The 27,968-nt window shown below is 36.2% G+C and overlaps 2 protein-coding genes across 3 annotated transcripts in view; both read right to left on the bottom strand.

Moving 5' to 3' along the window:
• Miro (mitochondrial Rho GTPase) overlaps positions 1-27,968 on the bottom strand; it is a 637,534-nt gene that overhangs the window by 63,138 nt on the left and 546,428 nt on the right. The gene's annotated exons all lie outside the window — the stretch shown is intronic.
• On the bottom strand, positions 249-6,371 carry Cul4 (cullin 4). Of its 2 annotated transcripts, none has more exons than XM_073954880.1 (12): positions 6,005-6,371; positions 5,328-5,923; positions 4,228-4,466; positions 4,032-4,156; positions 3,623-3,958; positions 3,181-3,560; positions 2,985-3,121; positions 2,466-2,855; positions 1,732-1,839; positions 1,497-1,667; positions 1,267-1,419; positions 249-1,169 (listed from the first exon to the last, which is right to left on the bottom strand). In XM_073954880.1, exons 2-12 carry the CDS (start codon positions 5,728-5,730, stop codon positions 1,074-1,076), a joined length of 2,538 nt encoding a protein of 845 aa, XP_073810981.1. In that variant the 5' UTR covers positions 5,731-5,923; positions 6,005-6,371; the 3' UTR covers positions 249-1,073. The 2 variants fall into 2 exon arrangements, with proteins under 2 accessions (XP_073810981.1, XP_073810982.1); XM_073954881.1 differs by having other exon boundaries at positions 5,978-6,346.

Raw genomic sequence — 27,968 nt, 5'->3', positions numbered from 1 at the left:
ATTCTCCCACAATTCAAGATAGAGAATGTATACTTTTTTCCCATGGGAACAAATTCCCAATTCGAACTTCATTCAGAATGAGGGGAGATGGGAAATGGGAAAAAAAACTCCCACAAAATTCTATTCACAATACGAAAACGAAACGTGGGAATGGGAAAAAATTCCCAACTCCCATGCGTTCAGAATAGGGCTGTTTTTGTTCCACACATTGAACCAAATCAAATCCCGATGTAATTCAAACGAATACATTATCAATTTTTTTTTTAATTTTTTTATTTAAAAAAACATGTGATTCCAGTTTCTTTTGGAGTTGTGTTTTTGTCTACTTTGTTTCTTTCGAGCAGACATACACATTAAATTACTCGTATCTGTATCTTGAAAGTCTTTAGCCAGCCAGATTCATACGTTTTGTTTATGTTGTTTTTTCTTTACCTTAGATTACTTTTTGCAATTAAAGAAAATTAAATAAAATTTAACAACAAAATATTAAATATTTTATCCATTCATTCATATGTATATGGTTTTTATATATCAATTTGTTTTTCTTTTAGAAATTATTTAAATCAGTTAAGATAATTAGTGGGAAAAAAGGGGAATGAAGGAAGAAGAAGGATGGATGGTAGTAGAGAAAATGGTTGTAATGACGTGGAAATGGAGGTTGTGGGGAGGGAGTATGTTCTGAAATATAAGTAAAAAAACGTTTTGTTTCATTTTATAAGTCAACCAAAAAAAACTGTGTGCAGGTAATGATATTCGTAATATTTATTTTGAAATCTTTGGATAGTAATATGTTTTCCTTGAAGGTTTTGTGAGAAATTAAAAATGAAAGTGAAAACTGTTTCGTTTGTTCCTTCTTATTTTCAGAACATACATTATTTTTGCTCGTTTATTTTTTGGGGTCATTAAATTAACGCTTTGTATCTTTTCTGTTTTTGTTACTAGATTTCGTAGTTTACATTCAATTTTGTTTTTTGTTTTAAAGAAAGTTATTCAAAATGTTGTTGTTGTTGTTTTGTTGAGGGACAATGACGACGACTAAAATGTCGCCCAAATATTTGTATATTTGAGTTAACTTAAGCCACATAATTATATTGATTTTGATTATCCTTATCACGCTCCATGTAGTCTCGATCGATAAGCGATTCAATGCGTTTTTTAAGATCAGCAGGCTGTAAAGGAGAACAAATAAAAGGTGAAATAATGTGGGGAAATTTTTAAAAGTAAAAAAAGAACTGTATCGACTTTGTACTGATTCTCACAACTCACCTTAACAGGAAATGTTAACTGATTGAATAACTCCGTAATAAGCAGATTATGTGACAATGTTTTACGCATTTTCATAATTCGTACAATAGCTGCATCAATTTGATATTGACGATCTTGAAATACTCTTTCCTCAGTTGCTTTTTGTTCCTCCGTCTGCAAATTAAAAAAGAAGAAGCAAAATATTATTAAACAATCTTAATCATGGTGGATAATGCATCGAATCGAATTACCGTTTCCTTCATTTGTATTTGATTGATTTTGATGCGGAATAATTTATTGGTAAATTCATTATTATAATGGAATTGATCCTTGTCTTCCACTTCACGGCCTTTTGGTTCTTTCGTTAGGACACGGGCTCGACCACATGCCAACGATTGTAATGTACGTCGCAATTCGCCATTCTAAAGGAAATAAACGTTATATTTTTGGTGCAATTGCAATTCAAATAAATAAGAAAACACGTACCTCAATATTTGTGGCTGCTAAAATTTCTTCAAACGAAAGTGTATCTCTATCGTTAAACAATAACAACACCAATGCTTGGAACAAAGAAACCAAAAGCTCTTTTGGTCCCTAGTTAACAACAAAGAAAAATAATATTATAAAAATAAAAACAAAATTTCGTTTAAGCTCCACCAATAAAAATTATAAATATTTGTACACTGATGTGGGTCAAAACATAAACTTCCTACGCAACTGTGTTTGATCAGAAAGCCAATGACAAGAAGCCCAGTACTGTGAAGGCAACTACACCCTCAGGAAAAGCGACCAACAAGGTCCATGTTCAAGAACGCAAATATGTGGACATCAATCATGTCTGAGGATGACCTTCGAATAGTAATCATTGACAATGCTGATTCCGATGGAAAAATATGTGACAGTATTTATGAGTGTGGTTCAAGGGGCATCATTGTTTCTACCATGTGTACAGCCAATTTCGTCTACAAGGGCTAGTGTCTAATACCAAAACTCTCCTCTCATTCCCAGTTATGAGTTGACCTAGATGTTTTAAATTCAGCCATCCTCACACATCTGTTATTCTTAATGGCGTTTAAATTAAATGCTTCCAAAGGCTTGGTTTTAACGATCAAATGGACTGATTTTTAGTCTGATTATTTCGATAAATGATAAATTTAGCATAACCTTTATTGGTGGTGGTTTTTGTATAAAGACATATTTAGTTTTTATTCATTACTTACCGCATCAAATCTTGACTTTAGCACACAATGACCCAACGTGGGTTGCCATTGTAATTTACGTCCACTATGTTTGGCCAGATAGAATTTATTGAATACCTGTTGTGGATTCACCAATTGAGGTGGCATATTCACCTCCGTCAATGGATATGTGGGCCAGTAGCCCATTGTTAAAATATTAACGGTTAAATCAATGCTGGTAAATTCACCTTCCATGTTGGCAACATATTGTTTGAAAGCAATATTTATATCACGACTTAATTCCATATCCTTGAACATGCCTTCCAGTTTAGATGTAAAGCCACCACCACATTCTTGTTTGAGTTTTGACAGCATACTCTTCTCTGCATCAACAGAGGCGGATTTGCCAACCAATAAACGTTTCGATAAGTCCTGAAAGGAGACATGAAAGTGCATTAGCAAGTTTCAGTTATAAACAAAGAGGTCGGAGTGAATGGAGCCCCATTAGCTTTCCTGAGCTGTTGCCTTGGTCTTTAGAAAAAAATGTCGATATCAATTTACCTTTTTGTAAAACGCTTCAAAGACATCCTTGCCGTGTATAAAACGGAATAAGACCATAATTTTATCTAGAATTTGTTCCAATTCTTCTTCTGTGGCTTCTTTATTGCCAGCGCGTAACTTCATGTCAACATATTTTGCTAAACGAAAACGCATCAAATTATTCAATTGCCCAAAACCATTTTGCTAGACTACTTACCTATCAATTCTGCAGGTTTGTTAGCTCTTTGATTTATAAAGAATTCAAAAGCTTCACGCAATGAATTTGTAAATTTCTCATTACGTTCGAAACATGTGCGAACAATGACATCCATTTTATCTTTGAAATCCAGCAGATCTTGTACCATATTCTTATCCTTTTCAGGATCAATGACAATGGTGCGACCTTTCTTTTTGATATAACCATTAAAATTGCCACAAAGTTCGGCTGTGCCATTTTTGACGCGACTTAATAAACTATATAATAGCGTTAAATCATTCAGTCTATGTTCCTCCATGAGGATGTCTAAGCCCTTTTGCAAGATTTGGGTTAAATGTTCGGCAAGTAGTTCTTTTTCAACAGTATATATTAAAGGATGTCTGTAATGAAAATGGGTTGAATGTTATTTTTATTCAAAGCCAAAAAATGTACAAAAACTTACTTGGTCCCCGAGTCCAAATAATGTAACAAACGTTCATTTTCTTCGGCCAAACGTTTATCGACATGTTGCAAATATTCGGGCACCTCAAGTTCTTGCATTTTCCTCTGACCCTCTGCCTGATACAATTGTCTAGTGGCTATTAAGAATTTCTCCTCAAAGGCGCTTATATAGATTTGCAAATCGCACAACATGCGTATAAGACTTTTTAGAAGACCACGATCCACGGCATCACCATTACGTTCTTTTTCGATGAGCATTAACAAACCTTCAACGGTACGCTTTTGTACAAGACTATTGAGAGCTATGTGAGTGCGAAATAAATCCAAACCCATATCCCTAAAATAATAGAAAATACATAAAAACAAATTACAGCACAACAATAAACACTATTTTGTTGCTTCCCATTTACCATATAGATTGTACAGTTGGATTTTGTAAAACATATGTCCGATCTAAATATAGAAATATGCTACGCATCATAATCATTTGTTGGCAATATGACAACCACCAATCGTTGATTTTCTTTAAGAAAACCTAGAAAATAAAAGAATGAAATAAATAAATGTTAATAACTGTAACACATTAAATTATGACCCGCAACTTACCAATTTATCCATGCTACCACCGGTAAATGTCTCTACATTTCGCTTAACATGAGCCTCGGTCAAATCTTTTAATTTTGTATAGAGTTGAGCATCCATTTTATGACTACACATATTTTCAACGGCCTGATAAAGTTCTTCCAGAGAATATTTAATAGGCCTTGAGAGTTGTATGGCCACAACAGCTTCTTCTAATTTTTGACATGTTTTCTCAGAATAGTTTTCGGGCAGTGTGGGTTTTACTGAAATGCGGAAAAAAGTAATGGCATGAATGAATGTAATTTAGATTAATAGCAGTTGGGTGTGATAAACTTCTATCACAACTAGGAGTAAAATGTAGTTTGGAGGCGCGGGTTACACTAACTTCTAGCCACAACTATCTGCGTCAAAAAGGAACAATGCGCCCGGGCAGAGGGTTCTTCGTATCGGATTGATCCGAAACCAAAAACGTTTCGGGCTGCCAATCCAAAATCAAACTTATGATGCTACAACAAAACAAGACCCTTAATTTGCTAACCGGCACCAATTTGGAACATATAAATGAAACTGGTCAGCTAATCATGATAGCTTAAATCCTGTAGAATCTACGTGAACTTATATTGACAGTTATTTGTGGAGATTTGTTACAACAATATTTACAAAACGTTAAAAAATAAATGTCTGAATTTTGGACCCTTCGAAAATTCTTATGTTACAACTAAAGTTGGTCGCTGACGACGCACAGACTTAATCGCCCATACTTTCAAAGGAAGATCAAATGCCCAGAGAGTATTTTAGCAGTATTATTCCAAGTGTACTGTTTGTAGATCAAAACTGATTTGTCTTGTTTCCTAGATAGGATGGCAAACTCGAGACAGTCAAGGTGTGGCATTCATTAGGTCATAAAATGCAAAAGAAATACTGCCCCCACTTAAATGTTTGTTGTAGGGGCAGGTTTACAATAGAAGTTAAAAACTTAGCTTCGAAAGACGTCATTTGCTATACGCTTCAATGATTTCAATGTATCCGTTTTTTATATAAACAAGCCATAATCGGAGCAACACGTCTTCGTAGAAATCAGTTTTCATTCCCTCTTATTATAACCACAGAACCCAGTTACGTACCTTTAAAATTTTTTATAACAATTTTTTTAACATCACCCGGCTTTGAAGTATTATTGGCTCCCAATTTATTGAAGTAGGCTGAGGTAGTTGTTGACGAACGATGATCATTTAGATGAGCTGTATCCAACATTGAGAAATTGGCACGACGTTCTCCGTTCGTACCAATTCCTCCATTATTGGAGCTATTTATGTTTGTATTACTGCCGGAACGTTGCATATTTGTACTCTGTCCCAAAGCTATGCGACCACTGATGCCAACCGATGATGATGCCGCTGCTGCTGCCGATGTCGATGGACCAAACAAATCGGTTGCTTTACGAAAACAATTATTTATATTCTCAGTATCCTGCTGATGTAAAATCTCTGTTGCTATTTCCGATTTATATTTTTTCGAGGCGCTCATAGCTCGCCGTTTGGATTATACGCTTGGGACAGCGCAGTTAACGCTTTCGTAACGACTTGTTGTTTTTCTCTTTACGATAGCAAGAATATCACACACCGAAATAATATTCAGGAAAAATGTGCACTATATCCAACGACACAGCCAGCGTTGGACAAGGTCTCTGTATGTCCGTTCCGGTTCTATCAAGGATATCCTAAAAGAACATACAATTATGTTATTTGTAAAATAAGCAATCATACGAACTTGCCTCAATCAAGGCTGTAACAATCAGTACCTATAGAATTTTCACGTTCGGACAATTGAACAATTGTTTGTACCACTAAAATAATAAAATGATCAAAAATCGACTCAATAAAGGGTATTGATGATGAGTTTCTTCTTTGTCTTTTCAACACTCGGTTTACTCTTATTTTATTGCATTTGCCCGAATTTGAATCGAGGCACAAACGTTAATGTCTTTTAGTTAATATTTGCTTGTTTTTATTTTCAAATAGCGCAAACTTTAAAAACAAAAATGGAATTATTTCTTCGTTCTGGACGTTTTGATAAATTTTCTGCTGCTGCTTCTTCTTAAAATTGAAGAATTGCAAATTATGTTTGTTGACATTTGTTTTGTAGTGTGTTCGAACGCAACGTAACGTATCGCATCGTGCAACGTACCATACGTTCTACAATAAAACAAACAAACATTTTTACTAGTGCTAGGTTTACATTTACGAAATCCACTCTATTTCAACTGTCATTTCCATCGATTAAACGTCAAATAAATTCCAATGGATATCAGATAAAGGGGTGTTTACACAATGTATGAATGTCATATGAGATGTCAAATTTGTTACCTGTGAATGTTGTACACATAGTGTGGCCATTATGAAAATTTTCATCTATCAAAATGATGTGGCAACTCATATGTAAATTTTTCATTTAGGGGGAGCTCTATTCGGTCATGTATTTTCGTATGCAGTTGAGAAATTGATTGTTAGAAGAAAACAATTTTACCAAAAAATAAAGGAAATAGGTAAAGAAAACGAAAATGTGAGTGCGATTAAAGTTTTTAACAATATAAATTGTGTTATTTGCGTGATTTATATTTTGTGGTCATATGAAATTGTATGCTAGTGTGAACGCAAAAACTAAAAGTGGTATGGACTTTGACAAACATAAAGGATGTCGAATGGATAAAAGAAGTGACAGCTCATATGACATTGACAGAAAGTGTAAACACCCCTTAAGATTTCATTTTACGTAAACACAATGGAATTGACAGTTGAAATCCACTCGATTTTGTAAATGTACTATAAGTCTTAATTTACATTAGGCGAGTTTACTTGCGGCCATTTTTCTCGTTCCTTTTTAAACTTGCCACTTGTCCATATTTACTTGCCTCTTGTCATATTTACAGTTTGTCGGTGAGAGAGGGTGTTGAGAGGCAAAGGGTTACCATATACCCATGGTAGAATAAGAAAAGGTAGCAGCAATACACAGCTGACTGAACTGGGTTGTAACGTTAGTGTCAAATTTCATATGACATTTTATACATTTATTTCTATTTCGATGTACATTAGGGACATATATTTTTTGAGAAAAAAAAATATATCATTCGGAAAAAACCATTTCCCAGAAAGACTTCTTCATATCAATGATATGTAACCTCCTCCAAGTTCGAACGATAAGCCGCGCAGTAAATCACCGCTTGTAGAGGCGATACAACGTTTGTTAATATGTGAGGTATTTTGTTATAATTTAAAAAAATAAAGCCCTAATAAACATGTGCTTCTTTAATTTCTAAAACAAAACATTGAAACAGCTTCTCCTTTTTCTATGAATTTCCAGCGACCCCAAACTTTTCTGCAAGAATTCTACTTTCTGCGAGAATTTATGCATTTAGTGGAATGATGTGGAAACATAAAAATTGAAAATGTTCAACCAAATGTGAAAAATTATTAGTTTTTTAAATTCCAATAATTTATAGACATTTCCTTGTTTTGTTTACAAATACAACTGGCAGTAACGTTACAAACAAAAACAAATTCCTTTGTGGTTGTTGTTCGAGTTGTATTTGTTGTAGTATTAACTTTACCTTATATTTGTTCTACCATGCCATATACCTCACCTCTCTCGCATTTAAACTGACAATTGCCGCAAGGAAAATTGCCTAATATAAATATGGACTTATGCTAAGTTTACATTTACGAAATCCACTCGATTTCAACTGTCAATTCTATAGCTCAAATGTCAAATGAAATCTCATCTGGATTTCATTTGACGTTTAACCTATGGATTTGACAGTTGAAAACGAGTGGATTTCGTAAATGTAAACCAAGCATTACGTGTCTCTTCTACAAACTGGGACTTGCCGCAAGTAAACTCGCATAATGTTAATTGGGACTAATAGCCCGTTTAGACTAGTAATTTTAAATCGACTCGATTTCTAAATCCAACTTTCAAATCCTAGTCTAGACTAGTCTAAAATGATATAAGATGCCAGTCAGCTGATCTTTGTTTACGTATACATACGCGAATTTGCAAAAAGAATTGCTTGAAAATTAAAAATGGAATGGAATACTGCAAAAAATTATCTGACAAATTGCTATTAAATATGTTTACAATTCATATTAAATTAAAGCTACATCCATTTTATTTTATATTTTTTTTTCCGCTTCTGTTTGTTTTTGTGTGTTTGTGTTTACAGTTATTTGAAAAATGTAAATAATAGGGTTATGACTTTTTTGAAACCTCACATCCCTGCGTCATATTTTGATGAGGTTTTGCATAAGATTATATAAAATCTTAATTACAAGGTAATTCGATAGAAAAAAGCTCACGCACAAAAAGCTTTTAAAGTTTTCATAGATGAGCTTTTTGGAAAATTTTTGGAGCCACTTTAAGCACATAAATAACTCAAAACAATCGTTAAAGCCACATAAGCTTTTGTTTCTCACCAATTTTATCGTCATATTATTACATATATCATTTTATATCATATATCAGGAAAAATGTCTAAAATTGTTTTTTTTTCATTTCAAAAAAATCAAAAAAAATTGTTGATACTACATCAATGATTTTTGGTACATAGATTAAGAAAAAAAATCAGCATTCCAAATCTGTTTTCGTTAATAACTTTGATCGTTGCGCGCAAAAGATATGACCGTTTTAATTATGATAATTAGAAAAAATTCTAAAAAAATCGCAGCTTAATATAGTTAGCTGTTATATCCTATTATCGTTAACTGAATTCGTAACCTTTGCGATGAAGCAAAAAATAATCGCAAAGTCTCAATAGATTCGCGAAAAATCTAATTTGTTAAATAATTTCACGTATTTACAAACGTATTTTTGAAACAATAGCGCTCATAGTTACGAAAATATGCATATAGAAAAATTATAATGGCATCCAGACATTTTGAGGAATAAAATGAAACCTAAGTTGTGAAGGTTGGAGCTATAGTATTCATGTTATTTGCAAAAATACGAAGACAATATTACGGAAAAATTAAAATCATATTATTCTAATTTTATTTTTTTGTGGTTTTATAGGAAAAGTTGGAGAAAAAATGTTTGAGTTCTTCGGCATTTTCGTCAAAATTTCACGCAATAATGATGATATTCCGTTGTAACAAATTTTTCACTTATAGTTTTCCTATTGGATAATATTATTAGAACCTTATATTAAATCACAAGGAATTCCAATTGTGGCATAACGTTAAAATAATTGGCCTGTTCCCGTACTTTATAAAGTGGTAAAAGTCGTAAAAGTTGTAAAAGTCGTAAACGATTTTCATATAAATTTTGTGTACGGGAACGCAAAATGTGTAAAAGTGGTAAAAATTGTAAAAACTTTTTAGTTCTGGAACAGAGCTAATGTTATATTGAATATTACAACATTTGAGACGCATATAAACCGCGTACATTTTTATGCGCATCCGATTTCAATAATCACCATTAAAAAATACATCATTCTATGCCGTTTCAATGCGATCCATCAAGAACCGTGGATGTAGCATCGCACTCAATTTTTAGAAAAAATCTATTATATCTCTGGATTTGCGAGAGTTTTTAAAAATCTGTTTTCGCGCAGTTTAAACACGCGTATCGATCTATTTATTTAAAACGCGTTTTAATATGCGATATTTTCAAAATAATTTTTTGCAAATTTTCGAAATTTTAGGGGTATCATATCCGCCGATCTAGTGGGTGGATTTTTACGCGTCGTGGCTTGTTAGATTCAGAACGTAAAAAAACTAAATTTACGCGGGTTTCCACGGAAATCTAATGACGTTTGTAAATTTTAAACCAAAAAAAAATAGGTTTTTGAGAAAAATTTACGCACAAAAATTTCGTGTTTGGGCGCAGATTACTGTGATCCTGTGAGTGCTACACCCTCATGCTATACATTAAAAAATGCGAAATCGCGAGTACTACAATCAAATAATAAGCTTTTAGGGAAATCCAGCTGCGCGTCCCGATTAGAGCAAAAATTCAAAAAACCCCATTTTTCAGGTTTCAAAATGTCAGCATCCGTTTGAGGTAGATACAGTGGATATATTAAAAAATCATACATTAGAAACTTCAACTCTGAAGTGTACTCTTTAACTTCTTCATTGAGCATTAAGCTCTACATTGTGTTGTAAAACCACTAATTGGAAAATAACATAATGAAACTCGTTTGAACGACCACAGCTTCCGCTCAAATTATTATTTTAAGAAACCCCTCGGTGAATCGGGCTAAAACAGTTTATTTTACCGAAATGCGTTCAAAAGTTATGGTATAGTGAAACTGATCGCGAGTTGCAATACCCCATACCTCAGTTTCAACATAAGTTAATTTTCTACAAAAAGCTTGATATAGCTTTATTCCATGTATCACATAAATTGAAAGTGCTTTGTGCGGGACCTTTTTCAATATTTAAATGGAATAAAAATTATTTTAGTCATTAATAGGCAAAATGTCACTTATTCGTGCAACAGAAAAAAAATTGGAGCAAATTTTTAATAGGCAAAAGTTCATTCACTCTCGCTACAGGAAATCATTTTTGAAAAAAAAGGTCAAAAAGTCATAACCCTAGTAAATAAACGACACATGAACATATTTGCCAATATTGGTACAGACTGCAATAGTTGCATTTTTAGGAGCAAAAAGCAGTGTTGTATATCAAAATATTTCGATTTAACATTTGATTTAAAACAAATCCAAGTTTTGAGTTGATTTAATTTGTATGGTAAATCAGGGTGGATTTGGGTGGATTCTGCACTTAAATCGAGATAACGCCCTTAATCATCCTATAAGGGTATAGTCTAAACGGGCTATAAGTATTGCCTTCGACGATTAACAACGTCTATTCCGAAACCCAGCAAAAAAGTTTGGAAGTATTGCAATGCAGAGTTATGATTTCAATACATCCCTCGATGCAGTCCACACGGAGTTATGAAAAATGCACTCCGTTCGATACATTTTAGAATCGACTGTTTCTAAAATGTATCGAAAGATTCCTAGAAACAAGCCAACTTGTTGATCCCTGCAAAAGATGTCGCAGTCTTTTTTCCAAATAGGGTAAAGCTGAAAACACATCCAACGTTTGATTAAAGTTTTGTGTTGGGCTTTGAGAAAAAAACAACAACAGGGCGACGCCGACACCAAAGTCCAGCGTTGATATGTTTGCTAGTGTTGGGCAATCTCGTTCATTGAGCTGATCGATCTTTTTCATTCCGTTCACCAAAAAGATCCGGGTCATTTACTTCGTTCGTTGGCTCTTTTTCGTTCAACAATACATTTGACTGTATTATTTTCTTTTGAAGTCGTTCGTTCTCTGCTGCATACGACTCCGTCGTTCTTTTCACCGAATCGTTCTTTTGATAATGTTCGTTCACGAATGACACAACTGTTGTATTACTTGCTTGTTTGTGTGCTAATGGGGGTGGTTTTGTTTCTGAACGTAGTGGTGGTGGTTTTGATATGAAAGAACCAGATGAACGAATGATGCAAAAGAAAGAAATGACCGAGATGTGCTACTGAATGAGGTGAGTTACTGAGCGAGAGTAGATCTCTGAATCATTGTTTGTTTTGTGTGGAAATTTGTGCTGCTTGGGCTAACGCAGCGTTTGTTTAGATTTTGACTGCAAAACCAATGCTGCTAATTTTGTAAGCAGCAATGACTCGTCCATCGGGGATCTAAATGAACGATATAAAAGAATGAGCTGGATACGGATCCGTTCGTTCTTTTCACGGAATCGTTCCTTTGAGCCGGTTCGTTCATGAACGACACAACTCTAATGTTTGCAGGCATATATTTCAAATGAATTTGAATTTTTCGACATCAAGCCGAACAGTGTAAAAACGGTCAAACGACACAAAGCTTTACCCAAACGTTGGATGTGTTTTCAGCTCAAGTGCTCCTAATGCCAAGTTTACGCTTGCGCTCCAAAATCAACTGGATTTCACGAAATTCTGAAATACACCCCGGTGTTTACACTTATTTTTTGTTGATTTCAAACATATCACACTGATCAAGGTAGATGCATATGCGCAGCTAATCGAACATGAATTTTCAAAAAAAGTTATTGTAAATTGAATTAATCATCAAAAATATACGACAATATAGAACTTTACAACTTTATTTCGAACATTATCGTAAAATTATCTATATATCGTATTAATTATGTATAGTACTAACAAATGAAAAAATAAAAAAATATTTTATCGTTTAGACATCATAATTATAAATTTTGATAGATAAAAGTTGTGCTCAGCACCTGCAAAATATTAGTACTTGCAGTAGTTTTCCCGTTTAGTGCTAAAAATGCGTTCCCGTACTCCGAAATCTAGCAAGACTTGCACTTCTCTTTAAACAAAAATAGCGCCGAATAACACCCTCTTCTCCTGTTTTCTGCCATACAATTTTGGCCTAGTAGAAACTAGCAGCAAGTATGTTCATATGTTCTTTGGTCATTGCGGCCATTTTTCTCGTTCCTTTTTAAACTTGCCTCTTGTCCATATTTACTTGCCTCTTGTCATATTTACAGTTTGTCGGTGAGAGAGGGTGTTGAGAGGCAAAGGGTTACCATATACCTCACCTCTCTCGCATTTAAACTGACAATTGCCGCAAGGAAAATTGCCTAATATAAATATGGACTTATGCTAAGTTTACATTTACGAAATCCACTCGATTTCAACTGTCTATTCTATAGCTCAAATGTCAAATGAAATCTCATCTGGATTTCATTTGACGTTAAACCTATGGATTTGACAGTTGAAAACGAGTGGATTTCGTAAATGTAAACCAAGCATTACGTGTCTCTTCTACAAACTGGGACTTGCCGCAAGTAAACTCGCCTAATGTTAATTGGGACTAATAGCCCGTTTAGACTAGTCTTTTTAAATCGACTCGATTTCTAAATCCAACTTTCAAATCCTAGTTGTTTAGACTAGTCTAAAATGATATAAGATGCCAGTCAGCTGATCTTTGTTTACGTATACATACGCGAATTTGCAAAAAGAATTGCTTGAAAATTAAAAATGGAATGGAATACTGCAAAAAATTATATGACAAATTGCTATTAAATATGTTTACAATTCATATTAAATTAAAGCTACATCCATTTTATTTTATATTTTTTCTTTTTTTCCGCTTCTGTTTGTTTTTGTGTGTTTGTGTTTACAGTTATTTGAAAAATGTAAATAATAGGGTTATGACTTTTTTGAAACCTCACATCCCTGTGTCATATTTTGATGAGGTTTTGCATAAGATTATATAAAATCTTAATTACAAGGTAATTCGATAAAAAAAAAGCTCACGCACAAAAAGCTTTTAAAGTTTTCATAGATGAGCTTTTTGGAAAATTTTTGGAGCCACTTTAAGCACATAAATAACTCAAAACAATCGTTAAAGCCACCAATTTTATCGTCATATTATTACATATATCATTTTATATCATATATCAGGAAAAATGTCTAAAATAGTTTTTTTTAATTCAAAAAAATAAAAAAAAATTTTTGATACTACATCAATGATTTTTGGTACATAGATTAAGAAAAAAATCAGCATTCCAAATCTGTTTTCGTTAATAACTTTGATCGTTGCGCGCAAAAGATATGACCGTTTTAATTATGATATTGAATTAATCATCAAAAATATACGACAATATAGAACTTTACAACTTTATTTCGAACATTATCGTAAAATTATCTATATATCGTATTAATTATAGTACTAACAAATGAAAAAATAAAAAAATATTTTATCGTTTAGACATCATAATTATAAATTTTGATAGATAAAAGTTGTGCTCAGCAACTGCAAAATATTAGTACTTGCAGTAGTTTTCCCGTTTAGTGCTAAAAATGTGTTCCCGTACTCCGAAATCTAGCAAGGCTTGCACTTCTCTTTAAACAAAAATAGCGCCGAATAACACCCTCTTCTCCTGTTTTCTGCCATACAATTTTGGCCTAGTAGAAACTAGCAGCAAGTATGTTCATATGTTCTTTGGTATCTAATATTATAGCTGATACGTTGATTTTGACATTTCTGCTAGAGTTTTTGCAATTTCCGTCATATTTCCGTTCCCGTATATTTTAAGAAATTTGTATGGGGAAGCAACATTTTTTGTTGCAGCAATTCGCACATCTACCTTGTTTATTGTGATACGTGAAAAGTGTTGCAACTTTTGGTACTTTTCTAGGCAAAAGCAAGGTTGTATATCATGTGTACTGTGATTTCGATGTTGATTTCGCTGAAATCACGAAATGAGATGATTTCATTTTTGTATGCGAAATCATGATAAATTTTGCTTGATTCCGCGCGAAATCACAAAACGCCTTCGAAATCACGAAACGACGCCGAATGTAAACCAAGCATAACTCCGGCATTTACCAGTAGTCGGCACCTTTCGTATTTGAATTCAAATAACTCATAATAGCTCATTTAGACTAGCCATAAATCCTCGACTGGATTTAATAAATCCAGTACAAATCTCATTGCATTTAGATATACATTTTGGAGGATTTAAATGACAGTCAGCCGATTTTTGTTCATAGCACAATTACCAAGGTAGATGCATCAGCCCATCTGATCGTATTTGAAACGTCAAAAGAATTTTTTCTAAATTGAATTCGTCTCAAAAAACATACGTCAAATTACAAATTTATTGTTTGTTGCGTGGTAGTTTATATTGAATATATTTAATTAATTTGCTACAAGAACTGTTAAAGCCGCCGCTAAGCAACTTTCCACCTACCACCTTCAACAAGAAAATAACGCGGAAACGGTTTTGCTGGGAAGTGTTAGGAAAAATGGTGCCCATTACACGGTTGCATTGACACAGACAATTCATAAAGTTGTACGTATGGCGAAATACAACCCTGGGGGAACTATAGGGCTTCTTAGGTTGGGGTAAAACTAAAACAAAATAAATGTCGGGAAATGAGAAAATGAGGAAAATGAAGCGCCTTTTCCGGGGTATAAAAGGGCCAAAAGAGGTTAAAATATCCTCTCAGTTTTTAATGGTGTGCCGCAGATGGTAATTGAATGCCAGTTTTTTTTTTTTGGCTTAACATAAAAGCAAACCCCCACTTTGTTGTAATAAAACAATCGAGTTAGTGTGAATTTCTTTTATTGAAAGACAATTTTCTTGTCCATAAACCCAGGTTGTGGGCGATAAAAACAAATTGTAAGTGTAGTTAATATTTTTTTATGGTGATGTGGCAATTTATTTATGGTGAATTGTGTTCGTGTATTTTCTCTTAAAGATCTCGCCAACCAGCAACGGACGCCATTCACTGACCTCCCCGGTTATCAAAGCGGAGAGGTCAGCTCGTTTTATTCGCAAAAAAACGCAAAGAAGTCTTGATAATTTTTTTTCCTGGGCTAATTATCCTGTCCAAGTGCATCCGATTCCCTGGAGGAAAGATTCCCTGGAAAAGCCAGGTAAAAATAAGTACCCAAGATTTGAGTCATCTTCAAGCCAGAAAAGCGCCGGCGCACCATACAGTTGCCTAAAAATATATAAAGAGAGTAAAGACAATTAGTAATATCAACTATTGACAAACAAATTTAAAATTACAAAAAAAGGAAATATTGATAAAAATTAAAAAGGCAAAATAATTTAAAATTTGTGGGAAGATCAAAAAAAAAAAAAGATATAAAATATTAAACTAAAGAAAAGAGAAATAACCACAATTAAAAGAAAAGAAAAGCATATATAATTTTTTTTTTTAATATTTATAACCTAGATTAAGTTGTGTTGTTAAGTGATGTCTGATAAGTGTTATGTTTAAATTATTATTTAATTCTTTGTTTATGTAAGGGACATTAACTCCGTTTTTGTATCGATTTGTTTTGGAGAGTAGGGTTACCACAAGTTATATGGAATTATTTCTATTGTGTTCAAAATTTAAATAAAAGTTGTGTGGACAAATTTGAAGTCCCCGAAGCCCCCCCCCCCCCCCCTAAAAGAGCTCTCTTAGGTAGGAAATAAAGTAGCACGTATTGGCTTGAACTTTAGCCATATGGTGTTCCATTGACAAGTTAAGGTAATCTGAACTAATGTCTCCTTTTTAGGAAAAAAAACAACTTTTGTTGGCGTTAATGTTCCAAGAAATCGACATATTGTTTTTTTTGTATCTGTTATGTTTAAGACCAGTTATGAGAAGATTAATAAATTATATTAATGTTTGAATGTATTTAATTGGCATGATGTTCTGATTTCTGTCTGTGGAGGAGGAGAGGTGAGTGTAGCCTGAGGTGATTGTTTGTGGACAGAGGGGCCCTTATACAAGTGATCATGTGGATCTAAGGGTCAAGGATGGGCGGGCGATGTGTGGGGGTGAAACCACCAAACCCCCTTGTTGTAGGTGTATCTGGTCCTTGTGATCGTTTTATTTTTAACAGTTCTTGTTAGTCCTCCTTAAAAATAATTGTTCGTCCCCTAGGGCTATGGTTGACTGGGTTGGGACCGCCCTGAAGATGGCCCCACTGAGCTTGCCGGAAAATACTCACCATAGCGCCACTGCAGGTGGCTCGTAACATGTTTAATACTGAAAATGTCATTATGCTACTAATGCTAACTAACGAGCAAATAAAGAATTATTTTATCGCAGTTTGCCCATCTAAAATAAATAACGAATTATGTTTATCGTTTAGACATCGTAAATATTAGTCTTGGTTGATTAAAATCAACTTTTTACATCAAAACAAATTTAATTTTTCAGCCATGTTTACAAATTTTTACATTTTGAATTATTTTTAGTGTAGCAATTCACCGATGCATCTACCTTGTTTATTGTGCCAGCTTGCAACTTTTTGTATTTTCTAGCAACATGTTGCAAAAAACAGAGTTGTATACGAGGATTTATGCCAGATTTAAAACAAATCCACTCAATACGAGGATTTATTTTTGTATGGGAAATCTGATAGATTTTGGCTGGGTTTAGAAAATAAAACCTGATAATGTGCTAAATCCGGCTAATGAAGTCATATCTAAATGGGCTATTACTTTACATGTTACTAATGTGCATTTGTTTCTATTTGTTTTGCCCTAATCATTCAATTATCGCCTAGTTGCCATTTCTTGTATTTGTTTTTGTTGTACTTTCTTGTATAATAGACCATTACGTCATGTCTGTCTTCTGTGTTTGTATCCCGTATATGTGTGTTGTTGTTGTTCGCTTGGTACGAGTGTGCGTCTGTGTGTTTGTTGTTAGTTGGCTTCTCGAGGTTGCCAGATGCATGCTCTAGATACTTACTTAGTTGGCCCATTACAGAACATTTGTTCCATAGACCGAACTAAGAAAAGATCTCCATTCCTCTCTGTTTTTCGCTTGACTTTTTGGAATACCGCGCCTTTTCATTTCTTCATCCACTTGTATGCTCCATCCAAGCTTAAGGCCTGCGTACATAAGCTGCTCTGCCTGATTGCCTTGCTTTCCTGCTTCATTTTTGACATAATAAAAATAAAAGAATAAAGAAGGCCGAGGAAATTTCGAACTGGGTTGCCCTTTTCTTTTTTATTCTTTTATCAGAAGTAAGCAAGTTAAGCAGGCAAGGCAGCTTATGTACGCAGGCCTTTATGCCTGCCGATTCTGCGTGCACCGCCATGTGGCATGTATTCATACGCCTTTTTAGCGGGTTCATCATCGCTCATTCTCATAATATGGTCTAGCCAACGCAATCGTTGCATCTCGATACGTTTAACTATATTCATGTCTTTGTATAGCTTATATAGCTCGTGGTTCATACGACGTCGATATTCACCGTCAAAGCAAATCGGCCCGTAGATCTTTCGAAGAATTTTCCTCTCAAACACACCAAGCACTGCCTTATCTGCTTGCGCAAGTACCCATGCTTCGTAGCCATACATTAGCACGGGTAGTATCAGCGTTTTGTATAGTGTTATTTTTGTTTGACGAGATGTGGCTTTGTTTTTAAATTGCTTACTTAGACCATAGTAGCATCTGTTGGCCAATACAATTCTTCTTCTTATTTCACAACTGTGTTGTTTGTTGTGTTTATAGCAGTGCCGAGGTAGACGAAGTCTTTAACTACCTCAAAATTTTAGGTACCAACTTCCACAGTTGGTCCGAGCTCTATGGACGCTTTGCGCGTCGACACCATCAATTTGGTCTTTTCGCCGTTTACCGCCAGACCCACTTCCGCAGATTCTGCTTCGACCTTCCTAAAGGTATCAGTTACTTCCTTTACTGATCGTCCCATGATGTCTATGTCATCAGCATAGGCGAGTAACATGTGGCTATTGGTGTAAATTGTGCCATTTCTTTTGACATTTGCATCTCGTATTACCTTTTCCAGCAAAATGTTGGAAAGATCACACGAAAGGCTGTCTCCTTGTCTGAAACCTCTTTTGGTACAAAATTCTTCGGAGAGGTTTTTTCCAATTTTAACTGAGGACCTAGTATCAGTTAAAGTCATCTTACAAAGCCGGATGAGCTTTGCGGGGATACCAAATTCAGACATTGCGTGGAATACCATTGATCGGAGCGGACTGTCGAATGCTGCTTTATAATAGACAAAAAGGTGAAATGTGTCGATCTGCATCTCTTGGGTCTTCTCTAGGATTTGCCGCAGGGTAAATATCTGGTCAATGGTGGACTTGCCAGGTCTAAAGCCACATTGGTATGGTCCTATTATTTCGTTGACCATTGGCTTTAGTCGTTCGCACAATATCCCTGACACTATCTTATAGGCAATAGGGAGAAGACTTATGCCCAGTGATGCCAGATTTGCCGATTTATCGGCATTTTGCCGATTTTTAGTCCAAAAAAATAGAAATGCCGATTTGCCGATTTTTACCCCTAAAATGCTGATTTTTAGTTAAGGCAACTTCTTCACATAGAATTTCCATTTTGTATGAAAATTGTGCTTGCTAGAACTAATTTGGTACAATAACGATGACAACTATATCGTCAAGAGTAGTTTGATTAATAATAATAATAATAATAATAATAATATTTTTTTAACATTTTATAAAAACAGTTTGAATTTTCTTGATAACCATAACGTGTACTTCAGTATATACGTCAAGGAAATTGTTCAAAAAACGAAATTATCGAAAAGTGGGTTAATGGAAGCGGTTTATTTTGAAGCGGTTTAATTTTGAAAATAAATTTAAGTGCCTAGCTTCAATAAATCAAAGTTTTATAATAAATGGCACACAAAATTCATTTTTTGACATTATAAAGGAATACGAATGCTTTATAAACATAAACGAAAAGCAAGAATCACGCGAACTTTCACGTTTAAATTTCAAAAATTTGTTTAAAGATAAAAACGTAGAGTAATATGTGCAAATTCTGAATCATTATTTCCTATTTTGTCCAAATTTATTAAACATGTTTTAGTCTTGCCACATTCTTCAGCAAATGTGGAAAGAGTTTCTAGCCAAGTACATTTAAATAAAAACAAGTGCCGAGATCGATTAGTTAGGGACTCGATGGAAAGAATTCTCTTTACTAAAGACTACTTAAAATTAAATAAGTCTAAGGGCCATTATTATATGTGTTCTTTTACTATCTGATGGATTTGAAAACGCAAAATAAACCAATTTAGAGGCATTAAAAATATATTTTTTACATTGAATGTTATTGCCAAGAAGCTCCTCCTTGAAATTCAATCATCACTTTTAATATTATGTTAACCGGAAAGCTATAAATCTGTTCGGTAAATCCAAACTATAACAAAAGAAGACTTATAATAATGGGGGTAACTGTTATAATGTTGTCATTAAAAATGATTTGTTATAAAACTTTAATTCAAATATTTATTACAGAAATTGAATTTAATTGTAAACCAACATTTCAAAATTCCAATACAACTAGTAAGAAAGTGTCAGTCGGCTTTGCTGACAGAGGTATACACTGAGCCTATGTGAATTGAAACTTTCTTCTACTGACAGATCGAATGTTTTTAAGGTCTTTTCAGAATTATGTGGCCATTTTTAGACATTTTTACTTGCCGAAAAATGTGGATTAAAATTTAAATTCAAAAGTGTTGTGGAGGTGGTACTTAAAGGAATGGACCTACATAATCCATTAGGGAAGTGGATTTTATTGGGCCTCAGGTCTTAAAGAAAACTTATACGAAATTTAGTGTGGGAGGTACCCGAAGGAATAGACAAATAGAGTCCATATTCGTACCTAATCTATATCTTGTAGACATATTAGGATGTGTAAAGTACTAAATCGACTAAATCAGTCACTCCTTTCAAGAGTTATCGCGCGTACAATTTATTCGAACATTTTTGGACTTTTGTGTGGGAGGTTCCCGAAGGAGTGGAGCGATTGAGTACGTATTGGAACCTCATCTAAGTCTGGTAGACATTTCACGATGTGTAAAGTATGGACCAAATAGGTTACTCCCTTCAAGAGTTATCGTACGCACAAATTTTCCGAACATTTTCGAACTTTTGTGGGAGAGTCAGCCAGACAGACAGACGGGCGGACATTGCTAAATCGACTCCAAATTGTCTGAAACACATTTCGTCCAAACATACTTGGGGTCTAAAACCATTATTTCGATGAGGTACCTTTTGCCCGTATGAAAGTTTATATACCTTCGTTAGCATAAATGCTGAGGGTATAAAAACAATCACCTTATTAATAACCTCTTAAGACAATATTTTTATACGTTTTGTTTAGCTTGACTGAATTGAAAATATATTGATTTCATGTATACATACACGTACTTATAAATATATACTACATATGCATATGGTAAAACCATACATATTTTGAATTATTGCCTTGGTTTATGAATTGTTAATTGCTTTGTTGCACTTAAAATGTTATTTTTTTACTTATGCTTATTAAATATAGCAATAATTTGAGCTGAAATAAACGTTATTTAATTTGCCGATTTTTTGTCGATTTTGAAAAATTTCTGCCGATTTTGCCGATTTTGGTACCCGAAAAGTGCCGATTTTCGACCAAACTTATCTGGCATCCCTGCTTATGCCCCTATAGTTTGAGCATACAGTCTTATCTCCTTTCTTGTGGACGGGACATAGGATGCTCAGGTTCCAATCGTCGGGTACGCGTTCTTCCTGCCAGATGGTGCTAACTAGCTGATGCATACACCTTATCAGCGCGTCGCCTCCGGTTTTAAACAGCTCGGCTGGTAAGCCATCGGCTCCTGCTGCTTTATTATTCTTCAGCCGGTTGACTGCTGTTTTTACCTCATCTTGGCCGGGCGGTATACATTCTATACTATCTTCTGGGATTGGATCTGTGGTATCATCGTCTTCGCTACTATTGGATACCAGCAGATTGGAGAAATGTTCCTTCCATATCCTGAGCACGCTATCTGTATCTGTTACCAGATTACCTTGCTGGTCTCTACAGGAGGATGTGCCTGTACCAAAGCCATCTGTTTGATGTTTCACTCTTTGGTAGAATTTTCGGACTTCATTCTGGCTCCTGTACATCTCGATTTTTTCACACTCCCGCTTTTCCATTTCTCTCTTTTTCTTGCGGAAAACACGTTTCTCTTCTCTCCTTTTCTCCCGATATCTCTCTCGTGCGCTACGCGTTGCTACTGATTGTAAAGTAGCTCTATATGCCGCATTTTTCTCTTCGGTAGCAGCACGACACTCCTGGTCATACCATGAATTCCTTTGTGGAGGTCTCTGGAATCCAAGTATGGATTTTGCGGCTGTCTGCATGGAGTGGGCAATATGTTGCCATTGTGTTGTTATGTTATCGGGACAAGGAGTGCTCGCGTTAAGCAATTGGGCTAGTTGAGTGGAATATGCTGTGGCTATCTGTTGTGTTTGCAGCCTATCGATGTCCAACTTCCGCGCTGTGTCTGTTCGTGCTTTATTTGCAACGTTAAGACGGGTACGTACCTTTGCTGCAACAAGGTAGTGGTCCGAATCAATGTTTGCGCCTCGGAACGATCGTACATCCAACACGCTGGATGAATGTCTTCCATCAATTACAACATGGTCAATTTGATTACTTGTTCTTTGATCTGGAGACAGCCAGGTGCCCTTATGAATATCGAGATGATTAAATCTGGTACTGCTAACTACCATGTTTTTTGCAGCTGCAAAGTCTATCAGCCTCATACCATTGTCAGATGTTTCACTGTGGAGACTGAATTTCCCGACTGTTGGGCCAAAGATATTCTCCTTTACAATTTTTGCATTAAAATCGCCTAGAATGATTTTAATGTCATGGGCAGGGCAACGGTCATATGTTTCTTCTAAGCGCTCGTAAAATATATCTTTGGTCTGTTCGTCCTTTTCTTCAGTGGGAGCATGAGCGCAAATAAAGCTGATGTTGAAGAATTTAGCTTTTATTCGAATTGCAGCAAGTCTTTCATTCACTGGGGTGAAGCTGGATACCAGATGTTTTAGTCTCCGACTAACTACGAATCCGCAACCAAACTCATGCTTTACGTCATGGCAGCTATAATACAGTGCGTCACCTTTAGGTGTTGTTGTGATACTTCCAAACGATAAATGTGGGCATATAAATATCAGATGACGGGCAAACAGTGATCAGTTATGACTTTTATCGCGCAGTGTAAACATCGACTTGTGAAGAAGAAAAGTAAAGCTGTGTACTTAGCTATACCAGTCAGTTCCGAATAAGTGTAATAAATTAAATAAAACGAACCCTGTTTTATTTGGTACAAATCGTATCGGGGAATAAAACAACGTCTACACGGAGATTAGTTTAACCTAATTCCTAAACAATTGGTGTCAGCAGTGAGATTACGATCATCCTACAATGAAGCTTAGTAAGTTGGAGCTAAGTAAGTTGGAGTTGTCTTCTAATTGCAACAATGCCGAACTACAAAAACGCTTGTTGGAAGAGTTCGAGCACCGTGGAATGAACATCGAGGCATATGAGTTCGACAGTAAGGAGGAAGTCAAGTTATCGCAAAGGGCGAATCCTGCGTTGAGGAAGTTTCGTCGGTAGCTGCCAGTGGAGACGATTTGAAATCAATGCTGGCTATGATGATGGTGGAAATTAGGTAAATAGAAGGAAGCTCCATGGAAATGAATAAAAAAAATGGAAGAAAATTCCAGGAAGAGCGAAGAAACTTCTAGACGTATGATGGAAATCAAGGCAGAAAATTGTAGAATGGTTGAAGAAAATTCCAGTAAAATGATGGAGAAATTAGATGCAAAAATGGAAGAAAATTCCAGTAAAATGATGGAAGAGATGTCCAGAAAGAGTGAAGAAAATTCCAGAAAATTAGAGAAAAAGTTAGGAGAGAACTTTAGAAAAATCATCGAGAACTTAACGGCAGAGAATTCTAGGATGTTTGAAGAAAATTCAAGAAACTTAAACGAGGAGTTGGAAGAGAATTCTAGAAAAATTAACGAGAAACTCGAGAACATCACGATAGTGATTGAAAAGAGAGTAGAAAACGTGGAGGTACAAATGAAAGAGATAAAAAGATTTTGTCTGTTGACGAGAAATTTCTGGCCCATGATGAGAAATTTGTGAACCTTGAGAAGAAAATGTCGCAACTGGAAATCAAAGGTGGCCCAGTGAGAGCTATTCATAACACGTTAAAAATCAAGCCTCCTGCGTTCGACGGCTCAACCTCTTTCAATGTGTTCAAATTACAGTTCAAGACAGTGGCTGCTAGAGATTCTTGGAACGACAAGGCTGTATCACTACTTATGGCATTGGAGGGTGCTGCTGAGGTAATACAGACTATTCCTGCCGCTTCTAGAAACAGTTATGGAGATATAATGGCTGCTCTCGAACGTAAGTACGGTGGCGAACATAAGCAAAACATCTACTTAATGGAATTAAGGGGAAGAGTACAGAAGCCAAATGAGACCTTACAGAACATCGCAACGGAGGTAGAACGTTTGGTGCAAATGACGTATCCAGGAGAAAACCTTCCATTGTTAGACCGTATGAAAATCTAAACATTTGTGAATGGTATACGTGACCCCGAGATCAAACGTGCAACGTATGCGTCACCAAAATCGTCATTTGCTGAAACCGTGTCGTACGCCCTTACACAAGAGACGGCAAGAATAATCACCAATCCCCAGACTCACAAGGTCCGCAAATTAGATACCGAGTTCGATGAACCCAAATATCGTGTTAACGAGATCAAGGCAGCAGTGAAGCGCGCATTAAAAGGAAGGTATACGGCAGCACCAACAGGTGTCACAATTGCGACAAAATGGGTCATTTTGCGCGTGAATGTAGAGCGAAGCGCGTGAACTGGCTCCCATCGATGACGGCCCCACAATCTCCATAGCGATAGTACAACAGAAAAACCACAACCTTACAACAACTGGTTATATCAATCGCGACAAGCGAATTCTGACCTTGGATACAGGCGCATCAAAGTCCATCATCAGATCAGATCTAGCCAAGGGAAAGATAACGCCACTAAATGGAGTCAGACTGCGCACAGCAACAGGGGAGCCTGCGGCAGTACATGGAAAGATAATCGTGAGACTAACTATTGTCAATTAATCGGTCGATTACGAGTTTATATTGGCTGATATCATAGACGAAGTTATAATAGGCGCAGATTTTATGATTGCCTTTGGTCTTAATCTGGATATGAACGTGTGATGACATGGTCCAAAGTGGAAATTCCGTTAAATATGGGTTACGAGGAAAACACACCCATTAGACGTCTGACTACGGAACATCCAGAGATTATACCGCCTTGTGCCGAAACATTGATATGGGTACCAATGGATGGAGATTGTGGAGTCGGGAAATTGTGGGTGGTGGAACCAGCGGAAAACAAAAATGGTAACATCTTAATAGCGAATGCCCTGGTGAAAAGCAACGATGATGGATTGATTCCAGTTAGAGTTTTGAACCTGTCAGATAAGCAAGAGCAAATTTGCCAATTTTCCGACGTTGGACAATGTACACCAGCCGAAGCTGTAATCAATTTGGAAAATAACACCGAAAAATCAACAGCCATGGAAAAGAAGCACCTCGATTGTTACAACAAAGAGTGGACACACAACTTATCACCTTCCGAGAAGAACAAGGCCAAGCAGCTTTTATGGAAACATGTCTCTACCTTTGCGTCTACAAAAGGGCATCAAGGAAGAATATCGGTGGTGAAACATGAAATAAACAAGGCAGACGCAAGACCAATAAAACAAGCCCCAAGAAGCGCTCCACTGGCAAAAAGGACGAAGTCCAGAAGTTGATAAGCGAAATGAAGGAGAGTGGTGTGATCGAACCGTCGTCGAGTCCCTGGTGTTCCCCAGTAGTTCTGGTCAAGAAGAAAGATGGAAGTACCAGAATTTGTGTGGATTACAGAAAACTAAATGATGTCACCAAGAAAGATAGCTACCCGCTCCCAAGAATCGGTGACACACTAGACACCTTAGCCGGGACATCGTGGTTCTCTACCCTCGATCTGCAGAGTGGTTACTGGCAGGTAGAGATAGCCGAAAAAGATAAGGAAAAGACAGCGTTTGGTGTTAACGGCGGTCTCTGGCAATTTAATGTCATGCCATTCGGGCTCTGCAACGCCCCGGCCACCTTTGAAAGGCTGATGGAGCGGGTGCTGAAAGGGTTGCAGTGGAAGTCGTGCCTTATATACTTGCATGACATCATAGTCATGGGACAGACCTTCGACGAACACCTCACGAACTTGAGGAATGTACTCCAGCAGCTATCGCCTTCGGGTCTTAAACTTAACCCGAAGAAGTGTGAAGTTCCTTACAGCGAGAGGTGAAGTTCCTGGGACACCATGTGACGACGGAGGGCATATCGACGGATAGCGAGAAGATTAAAGCCGTCAGAGACTGGCCGCAGCCTCGAAACCTCGATGAGCTGCAAAGTTTTCTGAGTCTCTGCACCTATTACCGTCGGTTTGTCCCCAATTTTGCAAGCATTGCCGCAAGCTTACACCGACTGACTCAAAAAGGTCAGAAATTTCTATGGAGCAACGACCAGGAAGAGGCATTCCAAAAACTCAAAGACATGCTCTGCCCTCTTTTGGCGTACCCTGTACCCGGTGGTAAGTTTTTGTTGGACACTGACGCCAGTGCATACGGGATCAGTGGTGTCCTGTCACAGGAAATAGACGGCCAAGAAAAAGTCATCGGGTACTACAGCCGAACAATGTCAAAGCCTGAGAGGAATTACTGTGTGACGAGGAGAGAGCTGCTGGCAGTTGTGGAGAGCATCAAACACTATCACAAATACCTGTATGGACAGCACTTCCTGCTAAGAACCGATCATTCCGCTCTGCGATGGCTGCTCCAGTTTAAGAACCCGGAAGGTCAATTGGCCCGTTGGATCAAGAGGCTTCAGAGTTAAGTCCTAAGTATGGAGCACAGAAAAGGTGGAAAACACGGTAATGCTGATGTCCTGTCTCGTCGGCCATGCAAAATTGAATGCAGACATTGCTCGAAGGCTGAAGGCAAAGCAAGTATCGTCGATGTCCGGCTACTGCAGGTTGAGTCCGGCTAGGATAGGTCGGCGGAACAAAGAAAACATCGCACCCTAGGCAAAATAATTTCTGCTATGGAAATGGGCGAATGCCCTAGTCGCAAAGAAATTGAGCCCGAAAGCCCCCTTTTGAAATCTTATTGGGCCCAGTGGAACAGTCTACTTCTAATAGATAGGTGCCTACATCGTAAGTGGGAGAGCGACGATGGAAAAACTCACCGTAACTTGATTGTCGTACCAGACTCCAAAATAAAAGATGTCTTGTCAGAGTTTCATGATGGGCCAACTGGAGGACACCTTGGTGTAACAAAGACTGCTGAAAAGATAAAACAGAGGTTCTACTGGGTCGGCTGTCAGAAATCCATTGCAGACTGTATTGCCAATTGTGAGAGGTGTATAAGAGCTAAAGGTCCAACCCGGAAGAGTCGAGGCCACATGCAACAGTATAATTCTGGAGCTCCATTTGAAAGAATCGCAATGGATGTGGCTGGACCGTTAGCCAAGACAATAGTGGATTTCATGGTAGAACAAATATAAGGTAAAGTAAATACTACAACAAATACAACTCGAACAATAACCACAAAGGAATTTGATTTTGTTTGTAACGTTACTGCCAGTTGTATTTGTAAACAAAACAAGGACATGTCTATAAATTATTGGAATTTAAAAAACTAATAATTTTTCACATTTGGTTGAATATTTTGGAAAACATGAATGAAAATTCGTTACATTTTCAAATTGTATGTTTCCACATCATTCCACTAAATGCATAAATTCTCGCAGAAAGTAGAATTCTTGCAGAAAACTTTGGGGTCGCTGGAAATTCGTAGAAAAAGGAGAAGCTGTTTCAATGTTTTGTTTTAGAAATCAAAGAAGCACATGTTTATTAGGGCTTTATTTTTTTAAATTTTAACAAAATACCTCACATATTAACATTGATATGAAGAAGTTTTTCTGGGAAATGGTTTTTTCCGAATGATATATTTTTTTCTCAAAAAATATATGTCCCTAATGTACATCGAAATAGAAATAAATATATAAAATGTCATATGAAATTTGACACTAACGTTACAACCCAGTTCAGTCAGCTGTGTATTGCTGCTACCTTTTCTTATTCTACCATGAGTGGATGTGTTCAGCAAGAATTGGATTTGTCGCTATTGTGTCCCATCCGAGGTTCATTCCGATCAAGGAAGAAATTTTGAATCAGCGATCTTCAAAGAAATGTGTGACACCTACGGAATCAAGAAAACGAGGACAACGCCATGCATCCACAATCAGATGGCATGGTGGAAAGATTTAATCGCACCCTGGAAGAGCATCT

Source organism: Musca autumnalis, unplaced genomic scaffold (assembly GCF_047663935.1).
Source record: "Musca autumnalis isolate F117 unplaced genomic scaffold, ASM4766393v1 scaffold_5, whole genome shotgun sequence".
Classification (NCBI taxonomy): domain Eukaryota; kingdom Metazoa; phylum Arthropoda; class Insecta; order Diptera; family Muscidae; genus Musca; species Musca autumnalis.
Note: the sequence above shows the minus strand (reverse complement) of the source record. Positions and strands in the feature narration are given on the sequence as shown.